Genomic DNA, 17,687 nt, shown 5'->3' on the forward strand with positions numbered 1-17,687 from the left:
AGAATAATGTCAGATCCTGAGCAATAGATCTTATAATCGGTACCTGTGTGTGTGTTTGTTCTTTGTTGGAGTCAAGAGAACAAGATATCAGAATCGGTGCAGCATCCCTTCTGGTTAAACGTGAGATTTGCAGAAGCCAGAGAGACAGAAGTTGTCCTTTTCAGTAAAAAACCTTATGTGATTTGACCATTAAGTTCTTATAATGAACTCTTTTGAAACATTAAAACCAGGTATTCAATGTTTCGATGAGCTGTCTTGGTGCCTTTGCACATTTTATTTAACTATTGATGGAAACCAGAGCACCAATATTCACCAAAAAAGAAAAAGTAGGCAAAATGCTGCATTGCAGCTGTTGACAAACTGTAATCTCTGTCATGCTAAACCGACCAGAACCATGGTGTATATGATCCGGATCTATTCCACTATAGGCTTCGTTTCTCATCAAGTGCTTTAGAACTGTAGAGTCCGTCAGCTGAGTCGACGTTGCTGCAGAAAATCAGTTCCTTTTGAAGGGACGATGACATTTTTTAGTTTTTTTTTTAATAATTCTTTCGTTATAACGTGAAACGATATTGGAAATTGTCTTCTGCCAAAAGTGAGAGTGAGAGCAGGGACCTACGAGCGTATTAATAATTTACAGTAATGCAACAAAATAAATGATTGATTTAACCTGTTGAGTGCTTGAAGGGTTTGCAAGGCATTCAGAAGCTTTGTGAATTCTATTTTATAGTGTTAGGGAAAAGTAACAAATAATCAAAAAATATAGTTTATCTTTATCTTTTTTTTATGTAGTTGACTGCTGGGACGGGCCTGATGGGGAGCCGATCGTCCACCATGGTTACACGTTAACCTCGAAAATACTCTTCAAAGATGTTATAGAAACAATAAATAAATACGCGTTCATCAAAAATGAGTAAGTTTTTATTTTAATTTTTTAACCCCTTTTCCTTTCCTGATGAAAACAAATGCCACAAAAATAGCTGTACTGTATTGTATCTATCGGATGAATTAGATAGCGTGTTAATTTTTTATTTGTACTAGCAGAATTAATCTACAAGTCAATGTTTAAGTTCTTAGCGTGACGTGAGAACACAAAAATGTAATGTTCATATGAAGATGCTGTGAATAATTAATGTAATATCTGAAATTATAGACTATAAACCCGATCCAGCTAAATCAACGATCTAGAAGTATAATTTCTAGGCATTTAATGTTCTCATTTGCATGTAACGTCATGCGCACATTGGCATCCCTGGAAACACTAACACGTGCTGTGGAATGTCTTTATATGAATCATTTGATGTCAATTTCTGCTATTTACACCTTATATAAAATAATGTGAGATTATCAAGTAGTAGAATAATATATACAGGGGTAAGAGATAGAAACAGCAACATCAAACAAATGTATATATAAAAAGGTAATATCCGCTGTCCTATATGCCCAGCTGGGCTTGCGGTACCGGGCCATCCCTGGTTGGTGGTCACAGAAAGTATTTAAGATCCTAATCCTTATTGAGTCCTCTCGGCTTGATGTCTTCGGTCTACAGATCTGACTCTTTATTTTTTAACAGCCGGTTTGTAATGTCTTGTTACAGGCATTGCTACTAGATAGACTATCACATTAATATCAACTGTTAGGGGATGTCCTGGGTCTTATAATACATTTTGTATGAATTTTGGGAGGTGTATGAATTACTGGAGTAATCACAAGCTCTGTTGTCATAAAAGCAAATTCCTTTTTGATCACGAATTCTCCTTTACGATCTCGCATAAGGTTCTTGATGATAAATGTGTCCGTGCTTAGAAGTGTTCCAAAGGGAAAGTTTTAGTCTCCTCTTATGTCTCGTTTCACTCATGCTATGTCTGACAATGTTGATGAAAGTATCATGGAATAATTACTGACAGGCAGCTAATAATCCAAAATGTGGAGGAAAGCGATACTGCATCTTGTCGCCGTGATCTTAATACCCATGCGCTACTCTTTCTACTGTTACCATTGTACAGATTATCGGAAATTTAACTGGTTCATTTCACAGTACAAAAAACAAAAACTGTCTGCGCTTCTTACCCTAATAAAGTTGGCAACAAATATGTAAACATAATATAAATGAGAGGTTTTGGTTATATGAATTGGCCAAAGCATAATTAAGCTCTCATTTATATTATGTTTACATATTTGTTGCCAACTTTATTAGGGTAAGAAGCGCAGACAGTTTTTGTTTTTTGAGGTTGTTGGCTCCTCATCAGTCTGGTTGCAGCTTGCTGTCCAGGGGTTAATGGGGAGGAGTTTTAATTGCACCTCCCCCAACACATTAATAAGGTTTTGGTAGCAGTATAAACTGCCCACTATGTAGGAGGTGAGAGTAGGTTCTCACCCTATTGAGAGTGTGCCTTGACGTGGCGGGTGAGCTTAATTATGCTTTGGCCAATTCATATAACCAAAACCTCTCATTTATATTATGTTTACATATTTGTTGCCAACTTTATTAGGGTAAGAAGCGCAGACAGTTTTTGTTTTTTGTTTTTTGTATACATTGTACAGCCAATACACTGTTTCTTGCAGCATGCTTACACCTGTTTGGTAGGCCTCATATTACACATTTGTGTTATTTGAGCCTGAGACTAGCTTAGCGCACCGACATTTTTTCATTTCACAGTACATCAGGTGACTGTAAGTTTAAATGGTTACCACATGGCTGACCACAACAAGTGGACACAATTGCACTTGCACCTCTTTTATTATTTCTTCTGACTGTGTAGAACCCTGACCTTCATTGAACAGATAACCTGAGATAACTTGCAGTAGATGGGATCCGTCCCATTGTGCCGTGTTTATTTTGTTTGCAGAAAGGATAGCTATATGGAGCAGTGTCTGAAACCTTCCAATATGTATTTCTCTTGATAGGTTCCCTGTTATCCTGTCCATCGAAAACCATTGCAGTGTGATGCAGCAGAAGAAAATGGCCCAGTATCTAACGGAAATCTTAGGGGACAAGTTAGACCTCTCTGATGTCTTCAACGAAGATTCCACAAGACTCCCATCACCGGAAAACCTGAAGGGCAAAATATTAGTGAAGGTAAACGCAGCTAAGCTTCCTGTATTTGTCTTAAAGAAGTACAGTATAGAGGATTTGTTATATACCCCACGTTGACACTTGTGTTTGGATGTGAGGACAGAATTACATTGCACAGAAAAAACAAAGGTGGTCGCCCCTTCTTCTTCTTCCCTCCAACCATTTGTATAACTGAAATGTTGGGGGTATCCAAAATCATTTAGTGTGAATTTCTACCATAATGCAGACTGTTGGTCTCCTTATCCTCATACCCGGTACATCCCTGCACACAGTCAGTCTTTCTCGCTAAGCTATACCTCGTGTGTTATCTCAATCTGCATATCACAGAAATCGGAGAAAAATGCTAGCTTACTTAAATACATTGAGTATCCAAACACAATATGGCACCAACCAGTGAATAAGTAAAATAAGTATCAATTATATGTAAGTGATATCCTGGCTTATTTGCAAATTTGGCCTCCATAAATAGGATTATTGAAAAATGTGTACGCCGCAGCCCTGATGTAAAATGGCACAAAATGAGAGCTCCCGCAAAGTACAGGACTGCTGCTTCATCATAATTAACAGATAATTAACTGACTATTTTCCGCATAATTAAGAAAAAATGTTTGAGTTGCATCCGCAGGGTCACTCCTATAACTTGATTCCTTCTGTAGCAGAATTTAAAATGTTTTCGTCTTTCTCCGACTTGATATGAGACCTGCGCGTGCTCATCGGTATTCACCAGAATGTAGGGCTTATGAGACACCAGCCAAGAAGCAGGGGTAATGTATCTCTGAGCGGGTTAGACAGACGGAGCGGAATTAGGTGACCTCTATCACCTTTCTTTTGGAAAATCGCCACTGGTTTACACTTTTCTAAAATTGTAGTCTGTGGCTCCAGAGAATGCAGGTTGTCCTAGAGTCCCGTTATATTAAATTTTAATCTCGGCAAACCTCAGAGCTGCTGCGGCCGGACTTCTGAAGAGCAATTTGTTCAATTGAATGTCTCCTACTAACATTAGTTTCTGATCCCACAGAAGCCTATAATAAAATGCAATTTTCTAGCGTTCTAGAAGGAGCCTGTTTACTGGGTAGCGGTATTACAAATATAAACATAACGTAAATCTATATATTTCTTGAAGGTGTAGGTATAGATTCTAGAGTCCTCTACCTGCCGTGCTACAGGCTTACGCTGAATAATTAAACCAAAACATGGCATTAAATATAAAAATGATTCAGATGAAAGGTTTAAAAAAAAAATCTTATCACCGTAGTAAAAAAATTACGCTTGTTTTAGGGGGTGTGGTTGGGGGTGTGGCCAGGTGGCAGGCATTGCCAATATTTTTTTTGTAATTTAATAGACTTTTATTTTTAGCTATTTTAACTGAATAAGGTATATAGAAGAGTAATTATTTTATTCCCAAACAAAGATGTTATTGTGACTTGTAGGGCTGTAAAACACCATGTCCTTGGGAAGAGGGACAGCCCTACTAAAAAAAAAATAAAAAAAAAAAATTGCATTTTAGTGTTATGGTTGCAACCGCTTGTGCCATTATCCATATCCCCGGATTTCTTGGTGCCAGGCAGTGACAAAGTAGCTTTCTGTTCCAAATAAATAGTTTGTACATACTGTAGGTACAATGTGTGGAGCATAAATGGTGCTTTGGTGGGACACCTTGCATCTCCATTACATTACATTTATTTAAATACCGGCAGCAGATTCTGATTCTGTTACAATCGGTGGAAGAGGGCCCTGCTCCTGCGAGTTTACAATCTAGTCTGTGGTTGATGGGTAAATGAAACCGTAGGAGAGGACGGCTTGGATGAGTTGATAGGGTCAAGATAATCTATAGAGGTTGTTGCGAAGAAGAAGCCCAGAGCAGGGTGAAGAACCCTCTTGGTGCGACAGAACCGTGGAGTAATACCTGAGATAGCCGCCCGATGCTGGTCATAAAGTTCATGTTAAAAATGATTCCTAAATAAGTAGGTTAATCACAGCAAAGGAGATGTGTGTATTTTGTACCGCGAAATCGTTATTCTAATTGAACTACCGTGCAGGGAGTGGCACTCAAGTGACCTTCTTAATCACGAACATAATCAAGATAAATATCCAGCCAATATATTTGATGACTACAATTGGACCCATTGGGAGACGCTTTCTGCTTTTCAATCTGTCATATTTCTTAAATCGATGATAAGTCAGAGCCGTGACATGCTTAATCTGTGTACGCTGTTTGTTCCACTGACAGTATGGTGAAGATAAAACTGAAATATGATGTTTGAAGACTCATCCCTTATGGCACACTTGGATTGTTTGCAATTACAGTTGCGATTACAATCACAGGGTGCACTTCCAATAATGTATTTCCAGAGTTTAGTTACCCATACATCTATTAGAATAACATTTATCTGAACATGATCGATTGCAGTGCAAATGTTCCAGTGTATATCGTATGTGTCAGTGGCGTGTGTCACGCATCGAGCTTTAAGGACATCACTGATTTACCATCTAGGCCAATGCTAGTCCAGATAACAACATTTTTTAACAAAGAATATGAACGCCCAACCGCAATATATTCAGAAAGCCATTCTTTGTACATTCTTTGAACTGGTAAAGTCACATTGTCATGTGTGTGTGTTTTGTCTGTCCTAAGCTGGCTCTGTTGTCTTCTGGTCTTCTGTAGCCTCTGATGTAACCATTAACGGGTTTTACCTCTTGGTTGATATTTGCCAGATAAACCCAATTTGTGCTTTCACGTAAAATCACTTTCTACATACTATTAAACACTGCACGTGATTATGACACACAATTATACCATTAAAACCAATAAATAATCATTCAGGGGAAACCAATAATACAAAAAGGACAATCATTGATAAACGGGTATATTTCCATCTATGTGTGCAAATCTACTACATTATTATTCTTTATTTATATAGCGCCAACAGTTTACGCAGCGCTTAATACAATACAAATATTCAAGGGATATGACAAGACGAGAATTGACAGACAAACCGATACATTAGGTGGAGAGAGCCCGGCTCGCTATCTTACAATCTTAAGGGAATGGGGTGACAAACATAAGGCACAGAGAAAGGGTGAGAGGTAGTGTGGTGGTCGTATCAATGACATGAACTTCTGTGGGCTGCCTCCTTTTCTTACCATGTAAAATATCCTCCACTCAGTGGTCGAGTAGTGTTGAATTAAACATGCGTGAAGAACACATCCCAAGAATTTGTGAAAAAGTTTCAACACAAAATAATTATTTGTTTCTAAACCTAATTTTTAATCTATATTTTTTTTCCTTTTTACCTGTCTTTAGGGAAAGAAGCTTCCGTCCAGTATCAGCGATGATGCAGAAGAAGGCGAGGTTTCTGATGAAGACAGCGCGGATGAAATCGATGACGACTGCAAACTATTAAACGGGGATGTAAGTACATTATACCATGATGTGCCATGCCATAATAGTTTCATATCATTATTACCTGCAATAACAATGATTTAGAAAAAAAAGAACATTTTAAGAGGAGAGGCTCTGGTTTCAATTCTTATCCAGACTTGCAAATGTATATGAGTGGTGGGCAATCCATTGGCACATGAGTTAAACAAGCTATTATTAGGGATTATTGAGATATAGATTTATGAAGCCTTGAGTTAGTAGGTAAGTAACATTTCAGCTCCTTGTTATCATCATGCGTTAAGACGAGTCAAGTCTGGAGAGGCTCTGATAAGATTCATGGAATCTCTCAATGTTAACTACAAATTATAAACGGTCAGGCCAACACGATGCTGGATTTGTTTAGATCCTGGCTGTGTGTTCATTCTTACCTGCTCTACATATCTATAGGTAGGGAAAGGGGTAGCCTGGATTTAACTTGGCTATTAAAATATTAGGATTACTACCTGTGAACCTTTACTTGTAGATTATTTTTATTGTCTATGTTTATAAGCAGTTCTTGGTTTTATGAAACCTGTTTGATGCATTGCTCACCACTCTTAACACGTTAAAGGTTTAACATTAATCCTTGTCTCGACAAGGAGTTTAAAAAACAGCTCCAGACATAAGCATTACGAGCTCACACTTTACTATAGACCAGATTATTTATGGATATGCACAACGTCTCATCCTTTTATTTCTAATTACGGGCTGATATCCAAGTTCAGAATGGCCCATATACTTGTTCCGGTACAAGCCCCCATTCCCACTTTTCAGTCTGCAGCTAACGAATACATTCAAGGTGATACTTTTTGGCTTAAGTGCAAACTTTAAGACAGCGTAGGTCTCTTCTAAAGACATTCTACCATCGTGCAGTTACTTTGTTTCATAGTGAACTTGCAAAGGTCTTTGTGCCCCACCACATTGGTACCAAACAGGATTAATATCACTTCTCTTTAACCTAGTAAGAATTTTTGATGAGTTTATATAGATTTCACTATTAAGTGATGATTTGACGTTTTCTTTATGGTCTGTCTTTTTTTCTTTATTTTGTTTTTTCCCCCCCCTGCTCATCGTTGCATGCAAATGTCAAGTGGAAGGTACTGTACACAACCAGTTCCTTTTCTATATACCTCCCTTGCTGCTAGAGGTGTCTTTAACCCTTGTGTAGCATTGCTTGCAGGCCCATATAGTGATGATGGGGCGAATAAAAAGCAGAAATCAATCATGTTACCAAAAGCTTTACTCCCTGGGAAAATGTTGTGAAAGGTTACTAAGGTGAATTAGATTGAAATAACAAATCCTGCACAGCTTGATATCCTGTGACATTTTTATTTTTAATGGCAACCAGTGTAAGTTTTACATTAAATAGGTTGAAAATATATTCTCATAATTAAATTGGCGGGTTGTTTGGTTTCATTTTTTTTGTCCACCCAAAGTAAAAAAAAAATAAAAATAAAAAAAAAAAAAACAACCAAAAAAAAATAAACATTTTGTGGTCGGATTGATTGAGTTGAACATCTAAAACCAAATGGAAAGAGAATAAGTATTACATTGATCTAGTAGGAGATGAAATAGAAAATAGACACCAAGACATATAGTGGACAAAAAACCTGAAAATGCTGATCAAATGGAAAATAAAAAATAAAATTTTACAGTGGGTCAGAATTCAACATCAACCAAGCCAGACCTTCGCAGCAAGTTGCACCTTTTGGTGTAAAAGTGCACATTGCTTATTAGTAGATGCTAAACAATGCAGTACTTCCTAGTATTTTTTTATCATTTTAGATACATTTATTTTACTAGCCCACCCGGTTTCCTCATGTTTTATATTAAAAAAATAAGTGAATAAAAGGAATGTTTGACCCCAGAGACAACTGGGATTTGCTGCAGCCCTGAACACGGGGCTCTCAAGATGCTAGCGAATATATATCATGTCAGTTGGTTTCTTTTATAAAATCCCTTTTTTTAAAATTGTGTTTTGATCATTTAGTCCCATGCATTTTACAAACAGAGAAAACACAATATATAAAAGTTCTACAAGTTCTACTAGCAGCACATCTTCAAATAGAACATTCACATTTACAATGACTTCCAGAGCTTATTGCTGCTTTATGCCTGATCCTGATCCACCCCAACCCTGCCTGAATAGAGGAATAAGATGAAGACCCCAGACAAACTCTTGAATATGTACATAATACCCAATGCAGAGGCAAAGCTAAAGTAAGCATACAAGGGGCTTATGTTTCGAGTGAGCCTTAACCCCTTAATGACAAAGCCCTTAAGGGGGTTAATGTCATGGTTTCCTTAGTGTTATATATGTTATAATTTTTTGCCATGTGTCTGTGTGCTAATAAGTTATAACTGTTCGCACACCTGGACATCATCTGTCCTTTTGGTTTGTGCTCCAAGAATGCGGTGCCATTATTTAGCTGTACAGCCTTACAACGCAAGCTCAAAAGAATTCACTTCAGTAACACAAACTTCTTTTTCCCAGAGCGAGTAACTGGAATTTGGTAACAAACAGTGTGATTTCAGATGCCAGTGTCGGCTGTGTGTGCTTTTCCAGTAGAAATAATTGTTTTTTCCCCTAGTATTTTGGAACAGATACTGTCTTTCTTCTGACATTGACAAAGAAAGAAGAAAAATTGTGTCCGAGAGCACATTATCCTCTGAAGATCCCGTAAGGCGTTAAAACACCATTACTAAAACTGGGTCTTATAGTATTCAAATAACACCTGATTTTATTTTAACCAATATAGCTATAAACACATGGACTAGATGGAGATATTACCTGGAGTATGGTCTGAGAACTAAATGTTATTTTTGTTTAGCTATTCTTCAATAATATAAGAGTATTGTGAAGCTACTCTAAAACCTCTTTACATTTGTGACCTCAAAAACTTATTTGGGAGAAACATAGCATAATGATTCATTCCCGTTCTCCTAATGGGCCTTGTAGCCACGTGTAGTGGAAAAAATAGCTTCAAATGTAATGACAAATGTGTCAATCAATGGAGGAAAAAAACATCTTGATTACATAAACTGGGAAGCTTAATATTTGACAGCAACTTTAGAACAAAAACTGTTTGGGTGCCAGCATATTAATAAGAAAGTAAAGAAACTAAACATTGTAATTTTTTTACAGTCATATTCCAAATATCTCCAAAACACCTATTGTATTGTACAGTTTCTCCAACAGCTTCACTTTAAACAATTTGTTGTGTATTGTAGTCTGTGAAAGAATGGCTAAATAAATTTGCCTCTGGTCTTGGTATTGCAGTCAGATCTAACCAGTGTTGCCCATAAGGGTACCCATGCTACCTAGAAAAGACACATATATTAATATATTTATTTAACCCCTTAAGGACAATGGGCGGTCCCTAAACCCATTGAAAACAATGCATTTTGAGCACGTACATGTACGGGCTTTGTCATTAAGGGGTTAATAGTGTCCAGTTCATTAAAATACATGTCTCTTTTGCCTTGCCAACTTTCTTTCCCCATTGAAAAGTTGGGCAACATTCAGAGGGATCTCACAAGCTTCCGAATCAGAGGACTCCCAGCCAATGCAAACCAAAGTCTTCTTGTTAATTTGTCAATGACTCGTGAAGCTCCATGAGTCAAGTTAGCCTAAATACATACTCAACTAGGGGCGAAACCTATACTCCTAGCAATAACTTGGGCACAACATTTTTACTTATCAACTCTCAGAAGTCTTGGGTGGCAAATTGCCATAGCAAGTCTAGGTTGAGAGATTCACTTTGTAATATTTTGCTTCTGTGTAAGTGACTAGCTTGAGATGAACATGCACAGGGATTTTCTGTAAATCTTGCTTCAAAATTATTAGATCACTAATAATTGTCATTTTCGTAATTTAGAGTATCCGAGAATTCAACTAACCTCCCCCTTGATGACTTAGCAGCTCAGTTAAGAGCATAATAAGTTTCATGGCACTTACACTCAAATTATGCATTACGAATATTTAAAAACTTTTATGTTTCTTTGTAAAAGATGATTAACTAGTCACAACGCTGGGTATAGATTATGGTAGTTAAAAGGGGCAACCTTTAAACAGCAGTTTGATATCTTACATAAAGATGTATTTGAAAAGGAAAACCAATGCCAGAGTATATTTCTGGAACACAAACTATCATGGAACCATCATAGAATTAAAGTTCACCGGTCTATATTAGCAGATGTGGAATTTTTCTAGATAGAGGTTAGGCTAAGGCTAATAACTCGACTGCTTTTGACAAGCTTGGCAATTACAAATTAAAATAGAGCCGATTTTTCATTTTCTGTCCATTACAAGTCAATTTCCTTTTAGCTGGAAGATATTTTTTTTTCTGCGAGTACTGAAATCACACTGCTAACTGATTCATGCCAAATTGGAGCATTTAACCATTTAATTCATTTTTTATTTTTTTTGGCCAGGCTCATTATGCTGCTACTTAAAATATATATTTTTTTAAAAAAAAAATCTATTCTATCAGATGTTGGGAGCTTACTGGACTCTAGCTAACTGCAGAGCTGCCTCTATAGTGTTAAAGCAGTAAAATATACGATAGGAGTGCTCTTTGTCTTGGCTTTGGGCTCATGGTGGAGCAGAGACCATCATTATGGTAAATCGCGTCCAGGGCATCCCTCCATCTGCATGCCCCAAAAATGTAGGATACAATATGAAATATATCTTAAGTGTGTGTATGTAATATATATATATATATATATAGATATAGATATAGATATATCTTTATATATATAGATATATATAGATATAGATATATATCTATATATATCTATATATATCTCTTTTATATGACCGCAAGATATCTTCTTTCTCTAGATGTATTGATACTGGTAAAGCAAACTGCAGCTTTCCGGTGAAATTCCCTTGGTCCTCTGTCAGCCATGTTTTGCTTACAGCCTGTACATTTAAGTCCTCTTGAAAAGACAAATATTCCATGCTTGAGAACAACTTGTCATCTTCTCATTCTCATAAAGTATTATTAGTCCATTTCTGTGGCCTGTACATTGCATGAATCATGAGTGAAAAGTAAGTTGATTGCCACCAAGCCCATTGGTTGTGCAATCGAAGTAACCTTCTCACTTAATTCCAAGCACCCTCTAGGACAAAACATATACGCGGCTATCCTTTTCATCAATGTGTCTTCGTATCTGTAGGCTTCCGCCAACCGGAAGCAAGTGGAAAATATAGCCAAGAAGAAACTTGACTCCTTATTGAAGGAATCCAAAATCCGGGACTGTGAAGATCCCAACAATTTTACTGTCTCCACACTGCCAGCCTCTGGGAAACTCGGCCACAAACCTGAGTTAAAGAAGGTGCCAGCTTTATTTTATTCACCATGTTTTGTCTGCAGAACGCGGGTGGAAGTATCTGTTCCATGAAACCTGATGCATAGCGCATTGATAACCTTGATTGTTTGAAAATCCAGATTAATGTCTGCTAGTCCCTGTTTAATCATAAAATGTGGGCCGTTAACATTTTCCTCGTCTTGATGAACAATTCCCTCTAGAGGAGGCATTACGAATTGATTTTGGTTATAGAAAACCTAGAAAAGTCCTGGAAAAATACAGTGTTTTCCAAAAATACCTTAACAATTTAAAGATTAAAACCATGACCGTTTCCATTTTACAAAATGGGAACTAAAAAGCTGCATCTGGATTTTCTAACTTGTAATAAGTCAATGTTTTTTTTTAGTTATATGAATTAATTTCTTCACTTAGAATTGTTTTAATAAAAACTGAATTTTCCTTTTTATGGCTTTGTGATTTTATAACTACTGATTTTAGAGACAGTATCAAGCAAAGCATCGGCCTATGGTCCTCCAGATGATAAGATGACTGCAAACACCCTCATCTTGTTCCATATGCTGAAATTGTTAGCCCCAGAGTAGCTGTATCAAGAAAAATGTAATTCTAATATTTTGCCTACTTTGTGGTTTTTTTTCAGAAATGTAGCACTGGACCGGGAGGGGAAGGAACGATGGTAAGGCACCCACTACAATTTCTTTGCTCCCAGCATGGTGTCTGATCCAAAATGTCTGAGATAAAGGCATTTTTGTGTATAGTTGGAGGAATAACTAACAAAATAGTGTAATTTTGATCACAGCAGTACGTCAAGGAGAATAAAACTTTCAGGAAGCGTGAAACGTTATTTGTATAACATTAAACATGAGGAAATACTAAACCCTTTTTATGACTTGTATAGTAAATTATTCATTGAAAACAAAATTGGTGTATGGCGAGTATTAATGTTTATATGCTCTGTACTAAAACAGTTGAGAGGCTGATTTTAGAGCCGTAAACATAGACCGTTATTCTGGAGCAGTTTTTGGGGGGTTTTCCCGTGAAGTTTCAAAAGTGGTCTTATCGCCATAGATACAAAGGATTGGTCCTACTGGTTTTAACAAGTTGGCGGCTGCTGCACTTTCCACCTTGATGACTTTTTATACTTAACCCCTGTGGTGCGTGAATTCTGTTGTGCTATGTTTGCATCCAATGCCTTGGGTTGCTAACAGAGATGGCCCAGGGATGACTAGATGGCCCAGGGATGACTAGATGGCCCAGGGATGACTAGATGGCCCAGGGATCTTAAAGGCCAGACCGGACCTGGCGCACTAATGAGACTGCTCTTTGTTCATGACTCCATGATGGGCACTGGAGCATCTCTTGTTTATTCTTTACTGATTTCACACCAAGACCCCTTGCTCCCATGCAGCACACCTCTTTGGTACTCAGTATTATATTTATTGCCTGTGCTGCGAAAGTTTCTTGGGATCCAAGAGGAAGCTCTGCAATCACAGTTCATCTTAAAATATAATGAGGCTTGTAGCTGAGAAGTTTATAGCCAATTTAGCTAATTTAGCTTACAGCACTAATGAGTGTCTTGCCTTTTCCCCTAATCATGATAAATCCTTATTGTCTTGCCATTCCGATTCAGTTTATCACATGATTCCGGTGGCTCGATGGAACCCTTTTAATACGTATAATTGTTAATTGTGAGCCGCTTCATCCCGGCTGTATCAGTTTCCCACAGATTGGGCTTCTGTTTGTTGCTTGCAAATTAGAAAAGGGGTCTGTTTATCGAAGAAGGGAAACTTATTGCTGACAATTAATGAATATTTTTAAAAAAATATTATCATTAGCCTCATGAATTGTGGGAAAGCACATTAGGAACTATTTATCAATAACAATAGAACGTGTTTGAGGTTATGCATCTTGAAAATAGCATTCTGTTCCCCCCCGAAGTGAGTTCCAAAACATGATTGGAATTAATATTATTTAATGAGCATATTTATCACAGAGGGTAATGGCTGCTGTTTTGTGATAAATTGACGACTGGAATTGAAGGTACTTTGCGAAAGGGAAGCCTATGGGTTATCGAGGGGAACACTTTGATTCTCTTCTCACCAGCCACAGTGGACACCTTTTGGTGGATCCCTTTCTGTTAAGTGGCTAGTAGACCCGATCAGTTCTAATGTGTTACTGTTTCTGTTGAAGCTGCCCTAGGATCCTTGAAGACGTGATACAGAACTATCAATGAAGTTTGGGGGCTAAACATGAACATTAATACATCTTTAGAACATTGGCCTGAAATGTCTCTAGTTTCAGAGTTTCAACGTATTTCTTGCAAATGCTAAGCTTTGCAATCGCTCGCTCGTTGATTGCATTTTACGTAGAAGTAACTGCTGGGCCCCCTTACCTATGAACCCCATTTAAAATGTAATTTAAAACCTTCAATGTTGAAGGACCCCTGTTCCGCTCAGATAATTTATAACTCATTGTTAACAAAGCTCTCTCTGTGCTGGACAAAGGTGGAGGGAAATCTAGCCAAAAGGCTTTGAGATAGTTGGAGGATGGGAAAAAAAAGGACCGCTGTAATTAAGAGGTGTTCTCAGATGGTAGTGGGTTCTTGGGAAAGTTTGGAAACCTTTTAAATAATCTGCCCTGAATATTAAAGGTTTTTAAATGCCACACAAAAAAGGGAGTGTTTGATTAATTATCTATGAGGCCTGATTTGAATTACTTAACACAGTGCAGGATTTATATATATATATATATATATATATATATATATATATATATATATATATATATATATATCTATATATATATATAGATATATATATATATATAGATATAGATATATTGGGTTTGGAACAATCACATGTATAGCCGTTTAAGGTTCTGTTACTTGGGAGACGTTATTGAAGATAATTAAGCCACCCTGAAACTCGCATTTTCCTGTCGAATCACAAAACAGAATCGCTTCTTCTCCGGACAGAGAAAACATAGCTAATATTTGTAGCAATTTTAACTGCATTTTATTAAGTTTAAAAATATAATTACTAAATTGTTCTTTCAGTCCTCCAGGCTCCAGGTTTGACGGAGAGAATTAATGTACTTTGAGATGTTGCAGGGAACACGTGTAGGCCGAGCATTTTGCCGCACTCCTCATTCGATCGGTTTGAAAGCAGGCATTTAATAGAAGATGCGGCATGACAAATAATACAAATTATGGACTTATGAACAAATTGAGAAACTATGCAGAGGTGTCCTATTCCTTGCATGATGGGATGGCATAGTTTCGGTATAGTTCTTGCTTGTGTATATGTATGTGTATATGTATGTATGTATGTGTATATGTATATATGTGTGTGTGTGTGTATATATATGTATATATATGTGTATATATATATATATATATATATATATATATAATATATAATTATGCCGTTGCCGTATACCGTACATTTAAGTGGTGTAACCTAAATCACCCCCCTGCAAGCTATGTTCAGGGACCCCTCCTCATGTATGCATGCTGTTCTGCCATTTTGAATCAAAATGGCTGTGTCTTAGAATATGTTATTGAGTGTGTGGAGTGTGCACTTTGTATTACAGAACAACTAACACAATTTTGGTCAGAATATAAGGCAGTGGTATGTTTAAATATATATATATATATATATTATATGTGTGTGTATAAATATATGTATACCTTATGAATGCTCAGTAATTAAGTAATACAGACGTCATTAACAGCAGGTCCCAAAGAGGCCATTTAGGACCCGGGGCCCCGATTAATGTGCTGCTGTACTAAGGTTTATGCCAGCTACTGTAGGCTTAAGGTTTACCACACGCTGTCTTCTGATTTCATCAAAAACTCTATCCCCTGTGCCCTTAACTCTTATTTTTATTTATAAACAAATCTATCTATAACCGATGTTCACTTATCTGACCAATTAAATAAAATGGTCTGCATCAAGAGAAGCCCATGAGAGGTTTAAAAATATGGTGATAATGGAAAGAATGCTTCTCCATCATTCCTTTTCTGTAAAATTAATGAAGTGCGATATGCAGAGTTCTAACTGATGATGACATGCGGAGAAATCTAAACCCCTTGGTTAGGTGATCGTCAGTCATTGGGAGTGTATGAAATGTAGTGCTATCCGCAGCAATTCTCACTTTACAAAGAGTACTAATGTGTAACACCGCGGGTTTCACTGCACTGCCAGGTTCTTGTGCTTCAAGAGGGGATAATATTTCATCTCTAGTGTTAGAAATAGTAGGATATATTTTATTGTATTCAACTATAATACATATGTATGCATGTGTTCGTACAATGGCATATTTACGTTGGGCCTTTGCCTAAACCAAGCAGAGCCTCCGAGGCGGTCGGTAGGAGAGATCTGAGATCTCCCTTGTAATCGGGTCAATAAGCAGCGGCACGGCAGAGGCTCAAAATGTCCAAGAGGAGTGATCTGTCTGCCATTTTGTTCAGAGGGCTGCTGCCCCAGAACCTGCCACTGTAGGCCTTGATGGCCCGAATACATCGCTGTGTGTGTGTGTGGATGTTGTCTAGATATGGATAAGGTTTAGGGGTTGTACATTATTTTTGTATACTCTCTCTCAGGGATGTATTTACAAACCTGAGAAGATTTCGACCCCCATAAATCCCTATACGCTATAAACATATAAATAGGAAGGGTGCCAACACTAAAGAATTGTAAAGTATGGTTGTCATGAGTATCTCCTGCAAGAAGGCCTGAGCTGGACATGTGTAGTGCTAATTCTCCATCGCTTCACATTAAATATGCATTATATGTACGTTACGAGTTTAAACACTCTCAGTAAGGGCCGGTTTTGCCCAGTGTGTCCGATGTTCAGTCCGGGCCTGGTCAGGACAGCCTTCTTGCAGGAAATACTCCAATGGAATTACCCCTTGGCCCTTTATAATTTATAGTAAAGGCAAAAACATTAAATATTCAACTTGCCCGCAAACTATCCGTGTCTATAATGTTTTGTTACTCTGAGCTCCAATACTGATAGACTCGTCATCGTGTTTGAAACTTATGGGTTAAAGGCACACAAGGATTGGAACTGATCACTTTATAAATAGTTGGTGGCAAATTACAATCACTATTATATTTTGTAACATTTTAAAAGGTGTGTACATTAAGTTGCCTTAAGGCTCATTTTACCCCACGTTTTTTGCTGTTGTCGACAAGGTTTACAAATTGTTATATATAAATTGCGAATCGCCTATACATCAAATCTCTGTATGTTGTATCTGCATCATCAGCTGTATGCGTAGATTGTTTTTTTTTTGTATTTTTTTTGTATTTATTTTTTTTACTCACAAGCCTCTTAGGTTCAACAGATTTTCTTTTAAAGAGGCTCAGCTCTATAAATGAGTTGCAAATGAGATACATAGCCCGCGGCTTCTTACCCTTGGCAGCTTATGGCTCCATTCCAAAGTATTCAGAATTAGAACTGGCTGAATTCCTTCTGGGCTTATGGTTGCTGGAAGATTTCAGCTCTCATTAATGAGACCAGAGTAAATTGAAATCAACCTGTCACCTTCATTTTTGGGAGGGCTGATTCCTAGAGCACACAGTTGATCTATATATTGCATAAGTCAAATCCCTGCTGAATGTATATGTCATTGTGCAATATAGGCTTTTCCTACATTACTTATTTCCCAGGGACACGCTTCCTACATGCCTTAAGGTGCAATATAATTGCTGCAGCAGATCTACAAATGTAACTATAAGTAAAGTGAGGTTTGCTATTTACTATTGTTCAGATCTCTCTAGTTTATCGTTACTAAGCCCAGCGGCCACCGAATGACATACATACGGCTGCTTTGTTTTTATACTCGCGCAGCGG

At 37.4% G+C, this 17,687-nt stretch overlaps 1 protein-coding gene across 1 annotated transcript in view; it reads left to right on the forward strand.

Annotated features, from left to right (window-relative positions):
* Positions 1-17,687, forward strand: part of PLCH2 (phospholipase C eta 2) — a 239,830-nt gene that overhangs the window by 186,665 nt on the left and 35,478 nt on the right. The window contains exons 9-13 of the mRNA XM_053452574.1: positions 793-913; positions 2,908-3,079; positions 6,381-6,488; positions 11,679-11,837; positions 12,469-12,504. Of these exons, the coding sequence (XP_053308549.1) occupies positions 793-913; positions 2,908-3,079; positions 6,381-6,488; positions 11,679-11,837; positions 12,469-12,504 (596 nt within the window). The remainder of the gene's footprint in view (positions 1-792; positions 914-2,907; positions 3,080-6,380; positions 6,489-11,678; positions 11,838-12,468; positions 12,505-17,687) is intronic.

This window comes from Spea bombifrons, chromosome 12 (assembly GCF_027358695.1).
Source record: "Spea bombifrons isolate aSpeBom1 chromosome 12, aSpeBom1.2.pri, whole genome shotgun sequence".
Classification (NCBI taxonomy): domain Eukaryota; kingdom Metazoa; phylum Chordata; class Amphibia; order Anura; family Pelobatidae; genus Spea; species Spea bombifrons.